Here is a 23,448-nt window from a genome sequence, read left to right on the forward strand (position 1 = left end):
ATTAGGTGTAGAACCGAAACCCCTCAAAAGCATTTTTAGCTGAGTGTGGCGGCACACACCTTTAATACCAGCACTCAGGAGGCTGAGGCAGGTGGATCTCTGTGAGTTCTAGGTTAGCCCTGGTCTACAGAGCGAGTTCTATTGGGGTACACAGTGCGACCAACCCTCTCTCTCTTCTCTCTCAAAAGCAGTTTCAACTTCTTTAGATTCAGAATTCAAGGTTAAAAAATTATTTGAACGAGGCAAATACTTCTGAAATAGAAATATATATTCAGTTCAAGTTCTAAATAAATACATTTTACAAAATTTTACCCCAATCACTATTGCTATCAGCAAAGGTATATTCTATTGAGAATATGTTGCTCTTAAATAATTATTCTACTGTTACTACAGGTGCATATTTTACAAAGGAAAACATACAATAGAATACAGAGGCACTAAACAACCACAAGAACAATAACCAAAAAAGGCCCCAAAACAAAGCAGGAGGCTGGGGATGTCACAGCGTATAAAATACCTACAGTGCCAAATGAGGACTCAAGTTCAGGTTCCTAGCACCAACAGAAAAGTCAGGGGAGCACAAGGCATGCCTCTGACCCCAGTACTAGGGAGGCATGGACAGGAGATCCTTAGGCAAGATGGTTAATTAGACTAGTTCTGGGCTCAGTAGCCACTCAGTCTCAGTAAATAAAGTGAACCGTGATTAAAGACAACACAGGGCTTCCATGTTCATATGTATATGCCACAGATGTACATGTATCCACAAACATGGGAACGTGCATACACACATTCATATATACTACACACACACACACACACACACACACACACACACACACACACACACAGGAACATCCCCTAGCTGCCCCCCCCCCCAAAAAAAAACCAAGCCACACAATCCAAACTCAACCAACCAACCAAACAGCTTACCTTCAATGGGTACCTGAATTCTCTTTAGCAGCCATAACTGAATCTCAGATTTATTATCCATTTGTGCACCTTGACAGCTCTTGTCCAGAGACGATTCCAAAGACTCCAGAGCCTCTTTGTTGTTAATTACATTTTCTTCTGCACGAGGGTCCAGTTTCAGGGGAAGGTTCTCTCTGTCTTTCACCCAGATTGCATCTGGCTCTTTGTGGCCCACAGGTGGAGAGTCACCTGCCTGGGGAAGAGAGCGACTAAGCGTGATGTCTATACCTTCTGGCTCGATCCTCTTGTTCTCACTGAGTTCTGACTTCTGTATATTTTCAGAAAGCTGTGATCCTTCTTTGCTTTTGTTTAGGTAAAATTCAATGAGTTTAACTTTATCGAGGTCTTCGTGGATCTTGAGCGTGCTTTCCCCCTGGTTTTCTGGGGATCCAGACTGTTTATCTACTTCTGGCACTTTGTCTTGCTTCTCACAGGTTTCTAAATCGAGGGCCCCCTTCAATTCAGCATCACTCTCTAACCCGGTGAGGTCCAGGGATGACGGCACCTGCATTTGCTTTGCGGACCCCATAGTTTGGGGCTCCCTCTTCTTTTGGTCACGGGAAAGAGATTCCTTCGTGGCATCTCCTTTGTCCATCCCACTCCCAGGTTGAGAAAGTTCCTCTAAGTCAACAAAGTCATCATCTTCTCCCAAAAGGCAGTTTTCTTTGGCTGTAGATTCCGAGGCAGCATGGGGGTCAGAAGGTCCCTTGCTGAGCTGAGTCACAGAGGGAAATTCACTGGCTGTCCCCCTGGAAGCTTCCAGTTTCTTTAATTTCCATGACTCAGAGCTGTCCAAGGGTTTCACCCGTGTGCATTCTGTTGACTCCTCAGGAGAGCCCATTGATTTGGGATTTAAAGGGAGGGTTCTCTCCCCATGCTGCTGCCGTTTTTCCTTGTTGATGGACTTGAACTTACTGAATGGATTGATATCTTTTTCTGAAGCCAGGTCCTCCCATTCTCCAGGCCTGTACAGAGGACAAAGATCCTGAGGTAGGTCACTGTTGGGGCAAAAATGGTGGATGCACATGGAATGTTAAAAATAAAACCAAAAACAAAGTGGAGGAAAAGAAAAACACGAAACAGAACTTAACCAAAACTCAAACCAAAAAATACAGTACAACTTAAATTTATGCTAAAATGATTTCAAAGTAAGAAAATGAAAGCAAGAGACTTATTACAAAATAAAGTGTAAATCAACTAAAAGGTATGACAAATGGATGACCATGTGGGTTATAGCTCTTGCTAGAAACACACGGATGCATTCAAAGCATGGGAGATGTTACTTGCAAGACTTTTCTATATGAAATAAAGTTTTTGTTATTTATGAAGAAAAGGACAAAGGAGAGGGAAAATTTTAGAATCAATGACTAAAACTCCTTAAGAAGTCTATTGTTCGTCAGATGCAGAATTCTGAAAGGCATCTTGACATCTCAGCTCCTTTAACTGTTCTTAGAAGCTGACTTTGAACTATAACTTTTTGTTTCTTGCCTTAAAACCAAATATTTCTAATTAAACTTACTCATTTTCTAATTAAAAGGCCCCATTACTTGTAAGCGAGATACAGAAGTTAACTTTCATTATTACTGGAAGTAACAGCACCTTACAATTTAAAGACCTACAGAAAAAGAAATTTTACAGAGGAGCTCTTAAAATATTGCAGAAGTTTCTAAAGCATTTCAAGTTTTGTACCAATAACAGTGAAACAACTGTTTTATCAACCGAAACATACTGTTCTGAGATATTGTCAGTTACTTCCCCTTAATAAGAGATGCTTAGAAACCAGATTTGAATTATATAAAAGATCTGCTAAGGGTGTTCTTTCACCCTCAAGTTCAAAATAAATGGCTAAGACACCATCCATTTCAGTTAGATTGGTAATTTGATACAGCTATTATTGTTGTTGTTTTGTTTACTTTGTAATGAAGACTGGCGTTGAGCTTACAGCCCTCCTTCCTGGAACTCCCAAGGGCTAGGATTACAGTATGCACCACTACACTTGGCTAAGAAAAAAATATATTTTGGTATGACTGGCACTATATTGAGAGCCCCTGCATCTGCACCTACAACAGTAGAAGCACCTCTGCTGGGTTCACAGAGATGCAAAACTCCTTTATAAGGTGAGCACTTGCAATTTTCAGAATTAAAGATGCTTTCTCAAAGGCCAGATGACTTGCAAGTTGTATTTTATCCACTGTAACTTTAAAATAAATGATGATGAGAATAAAGTAACTAAGTCCCAAGCAGCAGACCTTCTCCCTGGACTTATTTTATAAGCTATTTGCACGAAAAGCCCAGGCTTTTCCCAATAGGAAATGAAAGCCCATATAAGTGTTAGGCTCTGCTAAATGACTTAAAAAGCTTTAACTCATTCTTCAATTTAATAAGCATTCACTGAGCCAATAGGAGCCTATGCTAAAATATGGTTGTGACTGACTGAATTGTAGGAATGAGAATATACTAAGTGAATTACCTAAGAACAACATCCCCGAACATACTGAAGATTTCAGGGTCAAATAACTTAGTGGGTTAGAGAATCCTCTCATGTTGGACATTAAAATTTCATTTGGCAGATTGAAGACTGAGATGTCCTGCAGATTAAAGAACTCAGCTCTTCACATCCTTAATTAACAAGCAAAAGTTTCTCCCATAAACATCCATAGATCCTTTATTTCTCCCCTCTCCTGAATAATGATGGGAAATACATTCAACCGCATTTCAATTAACCTCGCGGCTAACCTTGCCCACCTCTCATCCTTGTTCCTCTCCCCAGTCTAAGCTGCCAGTTTTCCCAAGTGAGACTAACCATCTGCTTTCGAGCTCGCAGCTGCCAAGCCCTGCTGGGGCAAAGCATTCAATGGTGTCAACTGGTTCAGCTGTTAATTAATGTTTTTCTAGACTTAGCCAGGCAACTAATGAGGATCGATACCCCTCACAGTTGTTCCCTTCCTATTTTCTGTAGCAGCTGGACCCACTAAATATCCCCCCCACAAGACACAAAACCTAAATGTGGGGATGGTTTTAATCATTAGTCACTCCCCACCCCCTTATAACCCTCAGCCCCTCTTTTCTCTCCTCTGTCTCTGTCTGTCTATCTATCTATCTATCTATCTATCTATCTATCTATCTATCTATCCATCTATTTATCTATCTATCTATCCATCTATCTATCTCTAGGAAGATTTTAGGCAAGCATTTTTTCTTTTACTATTTGGATGCACAAGTTTCCTTAATCATCTCTACTTCCCATTTTTATTTCTTTTTTCCCAACTTCACAACACAATATCTCTCTACCTTCTGGTTTTCCTCTACACAGTCCCTTGCTTTTACAATGCCCTGGCTCTGTAAATACCCTCACTTTGAAATTCCATCTACAGCTCTCAATAGCTCCTAGTCTAAAAAGAAGAAATGGTTCTTACGATGGCAGAGCGTCTTTGATCTTCATGTGAGAAATGTCGTTGTACAGGGCGATAGAGACCACCTCTTCCATGGGGCAGATGAGGCCATACTCTTCACACCCATTCTCAATAACCAAGGGATCGGACTTATGAGGGTCAAACATGATATTGTTGGGAGTGACGATCATGACACCTCCAACCACACCCTGCAGAAGGAATTAACAGAAGACCTTACTTGAGATAGAAAAACATTCCCTGCCCACCATAGAACCTTTAATTACTCTGTCCTCCCACTGGCTTTGTGAGCCAGCATCTCCTGTGTGACAATCACATCTGTGCTAGGAAAGCTAGAAAACACGCTGGAGAGTCACAGTGCTGGTGGCTGGGGAGGCAGCAGAGCAGTGACAGCTCCCTGTTGTGCATACAGCTGCAATCAGACGCCCGTGCTGCATTCCTGCCTCACACACTCATGTCCCACGAGCTCCCATTTCTCTATTAGAAAAATAACAGACTGTCCCCAAGCCCATTCGTGATCAAGAATACAGTACGCGATAATTCTTCAGCACGTCTCTAGCGGGTCATTCTCATCTGTGGTACTGAGACAGAATCAGAATCATGGTGCCAAAGACTAGTCCTAATATTTTTGTCTAACACAATCACAAATCTCATTCCAGCAGAATTCAATAGAAACAGCAATAGGGAAAATTTGCAGCTCCAGTTTATACAGCTGCGTCATGGACATTAGACAGTAGCCTGCAGATCTTCAAATCTGAAGCTTTATCAGATTATATGAGAGACCCTGCTGATCAGCAAGATAATATCTGCCAGGGACAGTAGGAGAGGTTTCGGGTAGCGAAGTCAGTTGATAGCTTTGACGAGCCTTGTAATTAATTATCTTTGTGAATTACTTATTTTGTCTTCAAAAGTTTCTCGACTGTCTGTAGCCTGATGTAAATTCTCCACTCTGTGCACAGAATATTAACATAGACCTTTCTTCAGAAGTTCACTAAATGTCGGATTTCTTTTGTAGACAACAATGAGAAAAATAAAAGCATGGTGCTGCTGAAGTCATTTTCAATGCTAACAGCATTAGCATCGGCACAAGCTGAAAACTTTTTGTTTTCCTAGATTAGCGCTTAAGATCTTCACACGAATCATCTCTTGTAAGTGTCATGCCCCACGCATTAAACTTTAGTATCATTCTTATTTTATAGATGGAAAAGGCAGACAATAAGGATATTCAGATACCTTCCTTGTGTCTGATATCTAGCAAGTAGTAGAGCTGAGATTTAAATTTAAAGTGAGAGTATCTACTGTTCAACTCAAACTGTCTCCCTAACAACTTACAGGTCAAGACCTAAAAGAGAAATGGCAAATCCAAGATCACACGGAAACCTATTTCTTTTTTTAAAAAATTCTTTTTAACTTTTATTGATTCTTCGTGGACTGCACCCTCTGCCTCTGCAACTTACCCCCCAAGACAAAACAAAACTTAAGAGAAAAACCAAGCCCCCAAAACCAAACAAAATAAAAAATATTTCTATTTAATTAATATATTTCCTTCAATGGGAAAAGACCAAATATCCAACAAGAAAATCAATGAATGTTTGTCAAATCTTGCATATCAACTGTGGGTAAAATATTTTAATGGATTCTTCCTTCCAGCAATGTGCGATCCTGTTTAATTTCTGCAGATTCTCTTGACTGGTAACCTGTCACGGAACAGATACCTTTCCATCCGTGAAGTAGCGACAGTTCATTTTGAGAAATTTCACAACACCTGGCTCATCTTCTTCAGAAGTCGATGATAAGACTCTCTCAATGGGTTTTAAGGCCTTTCTTGCTAAGTCAGCATCCTTAGAAAGCAAAATGTCCAGAATTAAAGGAAAAAAAATCACCCTTTTCAAAACACATTATACTATAAGTATATTATACCTGCTTTTCTTTGAACATTAAAAAGGACAATGACACATGTCCTTCAAAAACACCACAAATTTTTTTTTTTTGGTTTTATAAGTTTCTCTTCTATTAGGCACAGAATATTCATACTTTTTTCAGAAATTCTCTAAAAGTTGAATTTTTGTAACAATCACCAACAATCAGAAAACAAAAATCATGATACAGCTTAAGTCATTTTTAACGCTAACGTTACCAGCATCGATACAAGTTGAAAACTTCTACTTCCTAGATTAGAGGTAAGTGTGATAAGGGTCCAAATCAAACTGAGATTAAAAAATGTATGTGAACCCACAAAACTCTTTCCCTAAATGCCTTAGACCATATCCAAGATGAAAGAATTCATACTAGATCACGGACTCCAATTCTCTGGAAAAGCACAATCTACTCAATTGGGAATTAGTATCGTACCTTTGTATAAGACATGCATCTTTCTCTTTGAGACCATCTGTAAACAGCTGTGCCAGGAGAGGATGCATTCTCTCAACTGACGGCAACATCCCTGTCCTCATGCCTTTAGGGGAATTTTCAGATGCAATCATTAAGAACACAGTGTACTGATTTCCACCACTAATAGAAAGTATTGTAATGGAAATGAACGCCAGTGTGTAAGGGGCTAGAATACATACAGGCAGCTTATCGTATTCTGCATCTGATGATGATGGGGAGACAGTAGCACCAGGAGTGGACGACGAAAGCCGTAAGGTACTAGAAGGGAAGCTGGCATCTGGCACAAACAGGACCTGGGCATAAGAAAGCAAGGCTGAGTGAAGGCCAAAGTCAGGCAATTCCATAGCTCCTACTCTGCCCGTCATACTCAGTGTCGTCTCAAAAAGACCTAATAGCTTCCATTATACATATAAACAACATGGGGTCTTCTAAACAACCCATGAATCATACTAAGTGATATAAATGGGCACAGTTCAATGGATATGGAACACTGACATTGTAGGACAGGTGAGGCCTGAACAATAGGAACTGGGAAAGAGGGAGGGAACACAGCTTGAGTATCTTACCTGAAATACTTGGGGTCAGTATTTCAGCTTCAGCTTATATATACTGTTATGTATATAAACATATTTTATATTATCTTATTTATTAATATATTAAATATATTTGTTATAGCAATGTTTTATATATTTATATAATATATATTTTATATATTATTTATGTATATATTTGCATAGACTTTACTTGCTTTGTAAAATCTGAAAACTCCAAATCTAAAATGGGCTCAGTTTCAGAATTCGGAGCATTCTGAATTTTAGATTTCTGTATTAGGAATACAAGCATTCATACAAAATATAATACCCCTTTGGGTAGAAAAGGGACAAATCCAGGCTGGTGACTTTCAATCAGGCCTTGAGTGTCAAAGTAGCAGGGGCTTTGCAGAATGAACTGTACATGACAGTACCAATACAGTAATCCCTACATTTTCTCTCCTGTTTGTAGTTCATCTATATAAAAATAAGACTATCCTAACAAGTGTATCATAACTTCTACTGCAAAATTATCTGCCTTCTGAATTGGTGTTATGGTACCATCATTCAAGATCTTGGCACAGAATCAAATATAATCTTAAAACGATGACTGTTAGCTGTTATAGACAGAATTTGAAGCTAATCATTTCACAACTGAGCTCAGCTCAACTGTATTAGCATTTCTATGTAGACCTCACTTCAGAGGGCTGGCAAGATAGCTCAGTGTTTGCTGTGCAAGCCTGATGACCTGAGTTCAATCCCTGGGACTCATGAAAGAAGCCAGATGCAATGTCACATCTACAGTCCCCACACTCCTAACAAGGCAGGAGGCAGCAGCAGGAGAGCCACGAGGAAGCTGGCAGGCCAGCTGGTTTTGAGTACACAGCAGCGCCCCAGAGGCAAGAGCAATGCTGCCTCAATCTCCAAAGTGGAAGGAGAGAGCTGTCTTCAAAAACCTCTCCCACTGACAAAATGTGCGCATCTTTATTTACACGCCCCCCATACACAGAAAGGAAACACACACACACACACACACACACACACACAGAGAGAGAGAGAGAGAGAGAGAGAGAGAGAGAGAGAGAGAGAGAGAGAGGAGGAAGGAAGGGAAGGAGGGAGAGATACTAATGATGAAACACCCACTAAAGGTTGATCAAAACCAGCTCTGAGTTTCCATAAATCAACACCACGAGGCCTACCAGCAGCTAGCAGAAACTATAGCAGAAAAATGCAAATAAATCAGCTTTTCAGAAGTGTAACTATTCTCCGACAGTGTCTCATGCAAGCCTCCATGATGTGCTGGCAGTGAATACAGAGACTGGAAAGAGATAGCTGCTCTTTCCACAACTTCAGTACAGGCTAATAGCAACTGCCAAGGCTTTGAGTTCTATGAAAGACATTTACAAATTATTCTAGTTGTGTCGTCTTAGTATATAGTGCTCTTATTTATCTTATGCTGTTAAGCTGGAGGACTGAGTGTACCCAAACTCTGAAAAAGCCTGAGGTAACACAGTTGGAGGCAGCATGTGAATGGTGGAAGCTCAGCTTCTTCAGTGTCGAACTGGGCCTTGAACCTTTTCCTACTGTGTTCGTTCCAGTATAAGATAAATGGAGATTTGAGGCCCTAAAGTTCTTTATCATAAAACAAACTGTCTCTTTAACTAGAGAAAAAAGTTAAGTATGTACAGCCAAGGAGTCTTATTAGTGGGAAACCATCTTAAGTCCACAGATGGACACTTAAAAGAGTGTAAAAGCACATTCTTTGTACATGTCATCAAAATTGGAACAAGTAACAAAACTGCCCAACTCAGGGCTCCCGCGAAGCACTGTATGCCTCAACTACTTTTTTAAAGCTAATTTGATCTTGCTGTTTGTCCTTTGAAGCAACCAATCTGGAAGGTGGTTTTGGTTCACTCAGCTCCCAAGTAAAATGAAATTCCTCCTGACACCTGTCACCAAAGCCAGGCTACCTCTTCTCTGCTTTAAGGGGATCTTCTAATCAGTTCCATAAGGGTAACTCAAATTTTCTGGAAACAGAGCAAGTCAAACTGTTTTTTCTTATCAAATCTTCTATGATGAGAGGAATCCTCTACACACTAAGCCAGATCCTTGAAAGCACTTTTAAACTCCTCAATCTATTTCAAGGATAAATAAACTGAGATTCCAAATGAAGCGACTTGCCCAGGTCAAATGGCTAATGACAGGCTAAATACGAAGAGAGTGTGCTGTGATATTCTTTAGCAATATAGTAAGTGCATAAAACGGTCGTTAGATTCTATTGTATAACGCCTTAAGTTAGTATCAATGATTTTGTTTATATACATAGTATTAAAATATCCTAAATTAATTTTATTGTTAAGTATTTGATTTTAGATTGTAAACAGGATCTCATGGTCTCAAACTCCCTATGTAGCTAGCTAAGGATGACTTTAAAATTCTTCTTCTTCTTCTTCTTCTTCTTCTTCTTCCTCCTCCTCCTCCTCCTCCTCCTCCTCCTCCTCCAACTCCTCCTCCTCCTCCTTCTTCTTCTTCTTCTTCTGCCTCCTCCTCCTCTTCCTCCTCCTCCTCCTCCTTTTTTTTTTCTGAGACAGGGTTCCACTGTGTAACAGCCTTGACCATCCTGGAATGACTGCCATAGACCAGACTGGCCTCGAACTCACAGACATCTGACTGTATGCACCACCACCACCCAACCTTGAACTTCTGATTCTTCTTTATCTCTAACATGCTGGTATTACAGGTGTGTGCTAGCACATCCCACCCTAAATTATTTTTACTGTGTTTTTTTTTTTTGGCATAAAGCATTTTATTGAGGGAGAGAGGCAGAGAGAGAGAGAGAGAGAGAGAGAGAGAGAGAGAGGGAAAGAGACAGAGAAAAACGCGTGCGCATGCCAAAGAAACAGCTTTTTACTGTGTTTGAATATAATATTTAGCCTTGGCTAATAGGTACTATCTAGGGTCTCTATCATGGGTAAGCTATACATTATTCAAAAATACTCCATATTGTAAAACAAGTCTAACATTAAGTGACTGACATGTTTTTTTTTTTTAGAAAAGAGTACATTAATTTCTGAAAAATTTTAATGCTGGTTTGTTATTAATTACCTGTTACTATAAGTGTACTAATTTCCACTTTTAGCAAGAGCAAAAATATCTAAATACTAGGTGGCTAATTTGTGACTCCATTTATTGTCTTCATACACCACCATGAAAATAAATACAAAGTATAGTAACAACATTGCCTAAATAAAGTTGAGTTTAAAACAACATTGTCTACCCAGAAGCAATGTAGAGATGCGTGAAGATGCGTTAGTAAGGCAACAATGGAACCTACATACATGTGCTTACACGATCCAGTGTTTCTGTGGATAAGGCTGCATTTGGCCTCAGTGACTGAACAATTTAAATACATTGGTTGAATGTACTTTTGGAGTTGAAAAAAAAAGAACAGAAAATAGAATCATAGAGAGTTCCAAAGTCTTACTGTAATAAGCTAAAGCAGCAGGATTATACATTTGTCGGTTTATTTATGCTAACAAATAAGATATTAAAATCCTGAAAGACAATGTTTGCTGGTTTTCTTGTCACTCTCTTTCTCAATGTCTTTTTCTTTGGTGGGTGGACAATTATGGCACAAATTAAGATAAAAACACACACACAAAATTCTTCCAAATTAAAATAAAATGAGGCCATGCTTTACCAAAGAGTAGAGTAAACTGAACTTGTAAATTAGAATTAAACATTCTAAGATATCTGTGTTATATTTGACAGGGAAAAAATGACAAATTGATTTAAAACTCCTCTTGATGCCTCAAGAAATACTTCCTCCCTAAGTTAAAGACTGTGATCATAAATGTGCTAATCATTTCCCAAGTACAAATCCCTGAACCATTTGTAAGAACTAAATCGCCTTCAGAATTCTTGGATCTAGGGAGAGGAAATAGTTCAGAAGACAATTCTAAGACATCGGTACTAAGTCATTTGATACGGCAAAGAAAAATGAAGGCAAAATTTCTAAAGTAATATTCAACACAAAAATAATTACCTGGCCTGGGACGATAGTGTGTGTGAAGAGTTTATTCAGTTCCACTAATTTATTGGGAGTGATGTTAAACTTCAGGGCGATGGAGTTGAGGGTGTCCTGGCTTCCGGCCTGGAGTAGTCAAATGAACAAGTGTCAGTATATAAGGTAAAACCAAAACAAAATAAAACAACAAATTCAGAAAAGCAAAACTACTTTCAGTAAAGAGCACCAATTTATTCATGATAGCAGTGGACAGTGAATGAAAAAGTAATAGTTTCATCCAGATGGACCATGAAGAAGAGGGGTGATTCTTTGTCCTCTGTTGAGGTGCATTCATTTTGTGTTGCTGTTGTGTTTTTGGTTTTGTGCTGAGACAAAGTTGCACTCCAGCCTGAAGACCACTAGGTAGTCCAAGTTTGCCTCAAACATGCAACCACCCTCCCAAGTGCTGAGACTTTATATGTGACCCCCATGTCTGTTTCATGTGCAAAACTCAATGAACCTGTACACAAAGAATCTTAACTTCAGTTCATTTCTGGACTCCCTTATCTTCAACTTTTACTCTACACCAATAGAGTTCTAACTTACCTTCAGAAAAACTTAGATGTATTATTTTGTTATTATAAAACACATGAGAATCCAGACCCCATGACCAAAATATTGGCTTTGAGTTCTAGGACTGCTTTTCACTGGCTCTATGGTTTTACACAGAGAATCTAAAATAAGAATTTACCAGAAAAACCATCAGGCGAGGGCAACAATATTTAATTTCTTCTAAGAAACCAAAGCGTCTCAGCAGTGCTATTTTACAGTGAAATTAAATAGAACTACAACTTTGTGCTCACATAGTATGAAGTCTATGATAAACAGAGCAAAGCTTCTGGGTTCCAAGAACTCAGAGTGCAATGAGAGAGGTAAGTACATAGCACACACAGTGAAGTCACAGCAAATGACACTTGGAAACATTGTTCATCTATAGATTCCAAGAATATGGAAGCATATATTCTGCCATGTGCCAAGAATACAACATAAAAGGCATCTAGTATCTCCTCATGAATCAAAGAATTAAGGCACGAGGTAGACATTCAAAACATCATATCAGTGAACAATGTTAAAATGACTTATTGATAAATGAAAGAATGAAACCTGCTCTAGAATTTCTGGATGGTGAGAAGAGGACATGGATATAGAGAACAAGGAAAGTAAATCTAACAATGTGCACCTGGTTTGTATAAATACTTGATCACAGAGCTATTGCTTCCTGGAGAAGGAACAAACATAGAGATCTAAAAGGATATGTTAAGCAGTTATAGATTGATGTTTTTGTATCTTAAAGATATCTGGGATAGAGACCCGAGACAATCCATTTGTTTGTTTGGAGCAACAAAACTACTAGGGCATCCTTAACTGAAAAAATTGTTTCTCTATTAAAAAAGGCCATCTCATTAAACCAGGTTCTAGTAGGGTGAACAAGGAGTGGTGAGAAAAGTGGATGCCTTATGGTCTTCCAGATGATCCTAAGCAAGGCTGATAACAATGGAATGTTAGGCATTGTAGCCAGGGAGAAATATGGAGGGAAAAGAAATGACTTAAAATGGGTCTTAAGGAAGCACATTGTATGATGGTTACACAATCAGAATATACATAAGGAGCAAGGTGAGTCAAGGAGAAACAGTACGCTTGCCCAACACAGGGATAACAGCCATCCAAGTTACCCCATCACACTTACAGTGTATTCCATGGTGCCGTGCGGCTTCTGTACCACCATCTTCTTCTCTTTTTTATCATGGGTTTTGCTTTGATTGTCATCTGAAGAATTAAACCATATGCCGGTGAGTAATTTCATTTTCAGGAATTGAAGACAGACTACATCTACATTATATGAAAATCCACTCTCAAATTGATATAAAATGATACCAGTAGGAAAATAGGCTATGGGCAGAAATGGACCACACTCATAAAGCACGGGGCATCTGTGATCACAGAATAAATGATTAATGTTCATCATAATCAAATAATACAAGCAAAAACATGATAAGGTTTCCAGTTATTAAAATATGAGTTTAAATTGAACTATTTAATGACAATGAGGATGCAGCTAAACCAGAAAAATCATTATATAAGCACATAAATGGTAAATAATGCAAATAACTTTAGCTTTTTAGAAAATGGTTTGCTTTGTGTAGCAATAGCTGTAAGATGATCACTCTCTGATTTAGTTATCTTTCTTTTAAGAATTTATGAACACAAACTAAAATAAAAGATAGTAAACATACATTTCTTAAAATATTCGCATTTTAAAAAAATGAAAAGAGCCATAATTCTAAGAAGAGATTAGGGTGGACTATAGATTTTGCTATGCTTTTAAGTTTGTTTTATTACTTTGACACTAGTTCTCAAGTATTGTAGGCTAGAACCGAACTCTCTATGTAGCCAAGGATGAGTTTGAACTCCATCTGCCTCCATCTCCCACACATAGGTGTGTACCACCATATTTGGTTCAGGCAATGCTGAGGAGCAACCCAGGGCGTTCTGCATACTAGGCAGGCACACTGACAACTAAGAAACCTTCGCAGATAATCTTTCGGTTATTATAGATAAAAATGGTCTAAAACAGCATATGTCAGTCACATATGATTCAACTTAATTGTTATAGTTAAATACAGCATAATATATTAATCTATCTGTCAAAAGCCATGGAGTCATAGTCCAACAGGTTGAAAAAAATCAGCATAACAGAGAATGTAAAATAGAATTAACCAGAAGGAGATACTCCAAGTTTCATCTGGGCAGAAAAAAAAAATGGACAACAAAACTAGATACCACTTTACACACACCTGACAAGTCAAAGGAGCTGGACAGATACTCTGAGATCAGAAGGTCTCAAAGAAACATGAACTGTTACTAGAAACAACCTGATTCAATCATTGCAGCTCAAAGCACTGACAGGTTGTGCATGTAAATTGCAATTTAACTCACAGATGCACAGGGGCTCCCAGGAGGGGAGCACTTTATATATATCCACAATAGCCTGGCTGAGGATAGTCATCACTGTGTCCTCTGAGGCAGGGGGAGGGGGAGAACTAGAAGGTAAATAAAATGTGGCAGTGCTCTGGGATCCCAAGGTAGTAATTAAAAATAACAAACCAGAGGTACATGGCCATAGGTTCAAGTCAAGAGAGATAGAATGGAATAGATAGATGATAGATAGATGGATAGATAGATAGATAGATAGATAGATAGATAGATAGATAGGCCAGTATCATTCATGCCCATCTAAAACAGCCACACACATTTTTTAAGAGAACATAAAAAAATTGAATACTACAACTCTGAATACATTAGGATGATGTGGCACAGAGATTGAAAAGGCAGAGAAGCAACCAGATATCAATCAATTAATCAATCAATAAGTATGAAGGAGCCTGTCTCTAACAGTTCATAATTTGCTGCAATAAGAAATGGGAATAACTCAGCCACCTACATCTGAGGTTCTGGCAACACACACACTCCACAGAAATGATGAGCATGTGGATTATCTATCCAAAGATATAGGGATACTGGGCGAGACCAGGAAGGTAGCAGAACCTGGAAATAGTTACATCATATAGGAGTTTTCTGGCTTTTCAATATTTCCTGTAAACAATATTTAAAATAAAAAAAATCAAGAGGAGAGAATGAAGACAGTGCCGTGAAAGTTCATCCCAATCACCTTCAGGTGGCCACATCTGGGTAACTTCAGAGAACAGTGCAATTGACCTCAGACAAGAACATTTCATACAGCCACTGTTCAAACAATTTAACCACGGGATTCTTGAGAATCTCATAACACACATAAAAACCGGGTCACCTAGATCTGGGAAGATAAGCAGTGAAATATTAACAATGTTCTTCCTTTTTTCTTAAGGTCATCTTTAAGAGTCAGAGAAACCAAAATTTAGGGCCTTTGCTTGTTTACATGGGAGAGGGGCCCCAGGCTACCATTCCTAGAAACATTTTTCCAAAAGTTCTTTTTGACCCAAGGCTATACATTGCCAAATTTCTTAAAAAGAGAAAAGAATGTGTGGTGGTGGTGTAAGGGGGGTACCACAGTGCCCATGTAGTTCGAGGATGACTTCCAGGGAGCCAGTTCTCCTTTTTCATCATGGCAAGCAATTATTTGTTAATGTATGCACTCATTTTTTTCGAGACAGGACCATCTCTAGCCCAGGCTGAGCTCAAAGGCACTATGAACCTGAGGAGAATTCTGAACTCCTGATTGTCTTGCCTCTGTCTCCCAAGTGCTAACATCAAGACCACACCCACGGTCTTTCTGTGATGCTGGGGATCAAAGGCAGGGCTCCAGCATGCTCAGAAAGTGTTCTCCTAACATCTGCAGCCACATCTGCAGCATTGTGCAGCCCCTTCACTGTCTCTCATCTAATTTCTCACTCACTCTGTATATCCCTGTTACTGTCTGTCCTTTGCTAGATCCCAAGCAATGCGGAGTACCGTGACAGGCCTGCTGACTGGTGGAGAGTTAATAGGTTGCAAAGCTATAAAAGAAAATGTGTCTAGTTAAACCTTTCAGCAGAAGCTTAATATGTACACTTGAATTTATGAAAAAAAAATAAAGTTTATCTTCCACTGGTACCAATAGAAATGTCAAGCATGTATTACTACTAAAGCAATTACAGAGTGTCAGAACATGGTTCAAGAATGGAGTCATGTGAGAGGAGTCCTGGCTGTGAGAAAACTCCCAGAAAGCAACACCAAGAGTCTTGTGACCGCAGTTTCTTCAAAACACAGATTTGTTCTTGGAATGTGTTTCTGTGCTCCTCCCAGGAGAATCAGATAGGACTGAGCTTACTTCAGCTGTTGCTATTCATCTGCCTCCGTGGAAAACAGTCTGGACACATCCAGCTTGTCCTTGTGATTGTACCCTTTACTCAGGTGGCTCAACCCTCAGAGTATAAAGTGTCTGATGCTCTGAATAAAGTTGGCCATTGCGTGAGACTTCAGTCTGCCTCATTTTTTGACTCCATTCTCCAAGCTCCATTCTCAAGAACAGTAAACAAGAGGGGAAATGATTGAGTCAGTAAAGTACTTCTCTGCATGCATAAAGTCTACAATCCCATCTCCAGTGAAGAAAATTGGATTGTGGCATCTGTAGTACCAACACTGTGGGGCAGAAGAAACGGGTAGATCTCTGGAGCTCACTGACCAAATAGTCTGTTGAAAGGGTGATCTCCAAGTTTAGTGGGATCCTTTCTCAAAAAGTAAGTGGAGCCCATGTGGTGTGTGCACACCCTCGGGCTATGCTGAAGAGGTGGAAGCTGAGTTATGAAAACTTTCAATAAATAAGGAAACACGATATAGAACTCTGGTCTCCACACACATACATGAATGAGCACAGCCCTTCCTGAGAGAGTCTAAGAATGTGAAATATTTGAGGTGGAGCTTAAAATGACCTGATCGTCAAATGTCTTTGAGATGTCACAATGACATTGGGCACTTAAGGTAGAATGAACTTCCTGATAGAGATCAACTACCTGGACATGTCTGACTGTGAGGAAAACATTTCACTACAATAACATCACACTTGGAAAACTGCATGCACGTGTCAAAGTCACACACCAGACAAGATGCTCTGTCGCTAGCCAAATAATGAGAGCAAGAAATAACTGGCCCATTTTAAGAATCATAACCATCTTTGTGCCATGGTTTCAGAATGTGAAGTTTCACTTTACTTCTTACAGTTAGCTAGAAAGATGGCCAACTCTGTGCCCCAGTGAGTGAAATCAAGACAGGCTCTGTAAAACACAGGTAATAGGCAATAGAGATTTCTGATCCTGGAGAGAGGTAGGAAGGGGCAGATACAGTCACAGGAAGAGACAGAGATCCAACTCCAGCACTGAAGGTGAGGGCCTATGGTTATCCTCATACATGATTATGATGTACCTGTGTCCCAAAGACCTTACTCCTCCAATTCCAGTCTCAGGCCTCCTCATGCCTACCCTTTATACCTACCAAATCCTAAGTCTCCCCTTTACTTCAAGGATTTGGAGAAAAAAAAGTAAATGCATCTAAAGAGAGAAGAGAAAGCTAGCTCTGTATTTCTCAGAAAATATTCTGAGCAAAGTTATCAAACATTTTTACAGCCCTATCTACAAGATAAAATGAAAACGGGCTACATGAGAGCATGTTTCAAAATAACATTTGAGATGGGAATGTAGTCCACTTGATAGAGTTCTTGCCTAGCTTGTAAGACACTCTGGATTTAGTCACTAGTGATGTATAAATGGGCTGTGGTGATGGGATTACATAAGTAATCCCAGAAAGTTGGAGGTTGAGGCAAGACGATCAAACAGACAAAGCCATCAATGGCTACACAGAAAGTCTAAGGTCCACCTTTGGCTAAGTGAGGCCTGAAATGTTCTAAAGAGTTTAAATAAATAAATATTAGATTATCTTGGACTGGAGAGATGGCTCAGAGGTTAAAAGCACTGATTGCTCTTCCAGAGGTCCTAAATTCAATTCCTAGCAACCATATAATGGCTCACAGTCATCTATGATGAGATCTGATGCCTTCTTCTGGTATGCAGGCAAAATGACACAGAACACTGTATCCACAATAAATAAATAAATAAATTTTTTTTAAGATAAGATTATCTGGATACAACTCCAGATGATGAAATAGTACCCTCAGAACCCAGTCTACAGAGGAAAGATGGTTTCAACGGCATTCAAATGAGAGGATTTCCGAGACACAAAGGAAACACTGTGTCTCTAGATCTTTCAGAGAACCCCAGCTTCATGTCCCAATACTAGAAACTGATGCATTTGGCTATAACAGTTTGATGTCATTCACCAGAGAATCACATGCCATCTCATTTGTGCCACCAAACATCTGACAACAATTTCACTTTGGAATCAAAAATGAGTGGGTTTCACTGGCTTCATGATAGAAAGCCAGTTACTTAAAAGTGTTCCATATCAAGTCTGTCATCTACAACAAAAGGAACTGTCTGATAATGTCACCGAGCAAACAGTAAGATGCCTGTGACACTGTATGAATCTTGGACCTGGGCATAGAGTAAGCACAGTTGCCATTACCATTAGTCATGGTGCAAATGATGTATGTATGCAGCCATTTAAATAGATGAGTGATAAAAACTTTCCTAGCATGTATAAGGCCATGGGTTTGATCCCTAGCACCACAGTAAGATAAAGAAAGAAAAGAGGGAAAGAAGGAAGGAAGGAAAAAACACTAGCCAATATCAATTTAAGAATCCCTACATCAGTATTTATATGCAGTTGTCTTAAAGTCCCTAATACAAGTGAAAGATAAGGGGTTTAAGTATAAAAAAAGAAAACCTGACTATTAGCTAGTTAATTTTCTCCCTAAAGAACCAACATTATCACAAAATGTCAAAAATTTATAAAATTGCTTAAAAAACTATCCAGACAAAATATATATATATATATTTTTTTTGAGATAGGGCTTCTCTGTGTAGTGTTGGCTGTCCTAGAACTTGTTTTGTAGACCAGGCTGGCCTCAAACTCAATAGTTGTAATAGAAAAGGAATTGAGAAAATTCCAAACATGTTGTCTACCAATAAGATGTCTAGCAATAAATATATCATAATAGCAAGACACACATTAAAAAAAGTTTAAAACTTCAGTGATGAATATAAATGGAAGTTTAGATAAAGGAAGAGGTATGCAAAGCTCTCACAAAGGGAAGCTCATCTTTATAATTACATCATCTTCTTTTCTAATTAAAAATTTAGATTAAATGCTATCTAAGTGAAAAATAAATTTATTTTAGAGGCGAAACACTGAATTTATAATCAGTTTTATCTAAAAGCATAAATGTATAAAATGATCAAATCACATTTCAATGTATGTCTTTGTATTTTAAATATGTATTTTAAAGAAATAATTGCAGAATCATGCAGTCTGCTCTTTTATAAAGTTAGAGCAATTAAAACACTGCAGCGTATAATTAAAAACTGGGCATTTAGTGTAGAGAAAATCACCATTAAAAACTAGTGAGAAAAGCTGGATTTCCTAACAAATACCATACAACTTCCTCTTGGTGGGCAGGTTCAGTTTTGGCATTAAATAGACCGCTAATAGTCCAGTTCTGTACTGAATCCCCATGTAATTTTGAGTAAATATGTAAAATAGGGGTGTCAATAAAGACTGGACAAGGCGATTCTGGAAAAGCAATCTGCAGTGAGAGAAACAAGAGCTTAAAGATAACTAAACGAGGCAGTGAGAACAGAAAAGGTTAGATCACTGAAAGTCATACAGATAGATTCAAGATTTTACAACAAAGCCAGATGTGGTGACACATGCCTTCAGCCTCAGCAACTCAGAAGGCTGAGGCAGGAGGATCAGGAGTTTGATGTCAGTCTAAGGAACACAAGAAGACTCTCTTTCAAAGGAAAAACTAATGAAAACTAAAATCAGAAGTGACTTTGAATAAAATATAGGACATGGATTTCTTCGTAAAGAAATAACATATTCTCCACTGAAGAGATACTCACATCTCTTCACTTAATATGTCAATGTTGCTAATTAGAGTTACTGAGAGATGAGTAACTCTGGAAAAAAACTAAATTATTACAACTTTAAAAAGAAATGAAAATTAAGTGTCAAGAAGAACTATACTCTGTATTTTACCCCCTGACACAAAGGAAATCATGAAATACATGCTACTTCCTCCTTCTCAAGTATGGCACACCCAGTATCTTGTTATGACTTGTCAGTAGTAATATTCCTTACTGCTGTTAGTGTTTAACGCACGTTGAACCATACTGAATGGAAATCTGGAGGTGTTCCAAGGGCAGGGAAGCAGTCTGTCTGGAGGACTGTTCTACCACAGCAGTCCTGCCTGACAGTCCTCCTGGATGAGTAATGAGTGCAATAAGCCCTGTGGCAGTCCCCAAACTCAGTGACTATGTAAGGACAGTTGTTTTGGTCAGCATCTGATTTATATTAGCCATAAACACAATGGGTGTTTTGGGTATGCCTACACATATGACTAGTAATCCTAGTGTCTCGGTACTTGTGAATTCACTTAAGTAGGTGAGTGTCAACATTACCATCACTAAAATTACAGCCTAAGGTGTTGCGGGAGGTCCTTCCGCTCCTCCAGCCAATAGCCGCGGAGATACCAGCCCATTGGGGCGTGGCTCTTTCCCTTTAAAAAAAAGCGGCTACTTCCCTCCTCTCTCTCTTTACTTCCTGCTCCGGTTCCGGCGACTAGACTTCTTCCTAATTGCGTGCGTAGAGGGCTGTTGTCTGGGACGGTGATCTGTAAGTTTATTCCCCTTTAAATAAATACCACCCTATTAATCACAATTCCAAACTGGTGTGGGATTGTTTATGACTTGCGCCTTCACTAAGGAAAGAAAGTTTACCTGCAGTCTCTTTTTTCTCTATACTAAGAAACAAGAGTGTTCTGGGGGAATGTCAAACACACTGGAGCTCTGTTTTGCACTGGCTTGGTTTTGCTCCAGAGTTGACTTGCAGGGATGAGAGCTATGCCTCATGACACCAAAGCTATGACTTTGCTGTCAGAGGGCAGAACGTTAGTTTCTGTCACATGCTAGCCCACATGTGCTTTGGTGAATTCCTCAGCATCTCATTCTTACTCTTGTAAAACAGGCTGCTGCTTCCTGTTATACATCATGAGGAGTCATGAAGTCAGTGAGGAAAGCAAGCATCCAGTCCACAGCACTCATTCATCCAAAAGACAATCTCTCCTTCCTAAAACTTGTTCCTTCTCGCCTTCCTACCCTTTCCTACCTTTTAAATGTTCTTTTTTTTAAAAAAAAAAAAATCTGTTTTTCCCATGGCAGCATGAGTATAATTAGACAAATTATATTTTAAAAGGACATATGAGAAATATAAAACAGTCACCACTAGGCTCAGAATTTACCAGTGCCTTGATCTTGAAGGGCTTTCCAGCCTAGAGACCATGACAGTTCTGCTCTTGCCAAGGCACCCAACCTCTGAGCCTGAGTGTTTTTCTAAGGACTATTCTGCCTCACTTGGTGATGACTGATTTTTCAAGCTGAAAACTACCACTCATCGGCAGTTGTCCAACACATGTGTGCAGTTCTCAGACTGTGAGATTTTCCACTGTACATAACACACACCCAAGGAACCAGACTTGTGAGGCATTGATAGCAATGGTTGTGACAGGTCTAACTTCTGAACTCAAGAGCAGACGTAGGAGAACTGGGTTTTCAACACGTAGCTTCCCGGTCAGCATCAGCACTTTTGTTTGCTTGTTTCAGCAACGACAAGAACAGGCTACAGGAGGCTGTGCTGGAGGAGGCATGCAGGCTTCCACAGAACAGGGATGCTCTCCTTGAGGCAAAGCCAACACAGTCACAGCAGTTTTACATGAGGCATTTGCCTCACTGCTACTAACTTACAGAGAGACACTCACATTCAAATCTCTTAACTCTGTTTCAAACTTTGGAATGATTTCCCTTTAGAACCAGACTTACCAGTGCTGATATTTTGAATTTTTTTTAAAGTAAGGTAAGTTTTACAAACAAGCCAGCTAGAAATTTTATAGCCATACGGATGCTGAAAGTAGAGTATGGAACAGAAACCAAGAACACCATGACACTGAAGCCCAAGCTTCTCTCTGCAGGTCTCTGTGAACTTCTTGAAATGTGGAAACAAGGGGGCTTTCAGACTGTGAAGTACTTATTAATGCGTGCCATGAGGCCAGAGAGCAAAAGACACACGAGATGGGCAGTCCTCCCATTGGAGGGTCTTGCTCTCTGTCTTCTTTTGGTTCTTGTTGCTCAATATTTGTTAATCTGAGATATGCACAATCGGTTTTATAATTTATAAACTTTATAATTTACAATTGATGCCATAATTACATTATTGGTTAATTATGGCATCAAAGTGAGGCACTAGATCAGCGTTTTGGGGAAACCAGAATGCATTTTTATATTCATGTTCATTACTTTGTATTTTTAAGTTTAATTCTTGTGATGTTCACCACCAATCAACTTCTTTTCTTAATCTTAAAGTCAAAATTTTGATGTATTTAAGATTAAGAAACTCTGTACTCCATTTTTTATTGGATTATGTGTTCTTTTGGTAACCGATTTCTTGAGTTTTGGAGATCAGACATCTGTCTGATGTAGAATTATTGAAGATCTTTTCCCATTCTGTAGACTGTCATTTTGTCTAAATAGAGAACTCTCAACAGAGGAAACTAAAATGGCTGAAAGACACTTAAGGAAATGTTCAACATCCTCAGTCATCAGAGAAATGCAAATCAAAACACTCTGAGGTTCCATCTTACACCTGTAAGAATAACCAAGATCAAAAACACTGATGACAACTTATGCTGGAGAGGCTGTGGGGAAAAGGGAACACCTGCATTCCTGATGTGTGGAAACAACCTTCCTCAAGACCCAGTAATACCATTTTTGGGTATATAATCCAAAGGATGCTCAATTGTGCCACAAGGACATGCACCCAACTATTTTCATAGAAGCATTGTTTGTCAGAACCAAAACCTGGAAACAACTTAAATGGCCCTCAACCGAAGAATAGGTAAGGAAAACGAGGTACATTTACACAATAGAGTACTACACGGCAGAAAAAAGGATGACACCTTGAATTTTGCAGGAAAATGGATGGAGCTAGCTAGAAAACATTATTTTGAGTGAGGTAACCCAGACACAGAAAGAAAGGGAGAGTGAGAGAGGGGAGCAGAGAAAAACGTAGAGCTCAATAAAAATCAATTTAAAAAATAACAAAACAAAACAAAAAAAGATTAAAAAGTTCTCTCCCTCTCAGTAATTTTTTCAGGAAATAAATGAAAAACATTCAAGTGCATGCATGTTTCTGGACATTTCTAGCATCTGAGACAGTTTTATCTTTGAACTTGAAAAATAACTTTCACCTCTTAACTGAAGACTTTCATTGTTCTAGCACAGACTACTAAATCTGGGCCTTGCTCTCATCTTTGCTCCCTCACAACAATGACTTTTTTTATTTTTTTAGACAAGGCCTCTCTGTGTAGTTCTGGCTGTCCTGAAATTTGCTATCTGCACCAAATTTTGCCTTAAATTCACAGAGACTTGCCTGCCTCTGT

The 23,448-nt window shown here is 39.0% G+C and overlaps 1 protein-coding gene across 2 annotated transcripts in view; it reads right to left on the reverse strand.

The window, feature by feature from the left end:
• Positions 1 to 23,448, reverse strand: part of Ncoa7 (nuclear receptor coactivator 7) — a 147,652-nt gene that overhangs the window by 43,600 nt on the left and 80,604 nt on the right. The window contains exons 4-9 of one of the 2 annotated variants that reach the window (XM_057758493.1): positions 13,054 to 13,133; positions 11,346 to 11,453; positions 6,950 to 7,063; positions 6,095 to 6,220; positions 4,386 to 4,570; positions 931 to 1,967 (exon numbers count right to left, since the gene is read on the reverse strand). In XM_057758493.1, the coding sequence (XP_057614476.1) occupies positions 931 to 1,967; positions 4,386 to 4,570; positions 6,095 to 6,220; positions 6,950 to 7,063; positions 11,346 to 11,453; positions 13,054 to 13,133 (1,650 nt within the window). The remainder of the gene's footprint in view (positions 1 to 930; positions 1,968 to 4,385; positions 4,571 to 6,094; positions 6,221 to 6,949; positions 7,064 to 11,345; positions 11,454 to 13,053; positions 13,134 to 23,448) is intronic. The other variant, XM_057758502.1, reaches the window with a different exon arrangement.

This window comes from Chionomys nivalis, chromosome 2 (assembly GCF_950005125.1).
Source record: "Chionomys nivalis chromosome 2, mChiNiv1.1, whole genome shotgun sequence".
Taxonomy (NCBI): domain Eukaryota; kingdom Metazoa; phylum Chordata; class Mammalia; order Rodentia; family Cricetidae; genus Chionomys; species Chionomys nivalis.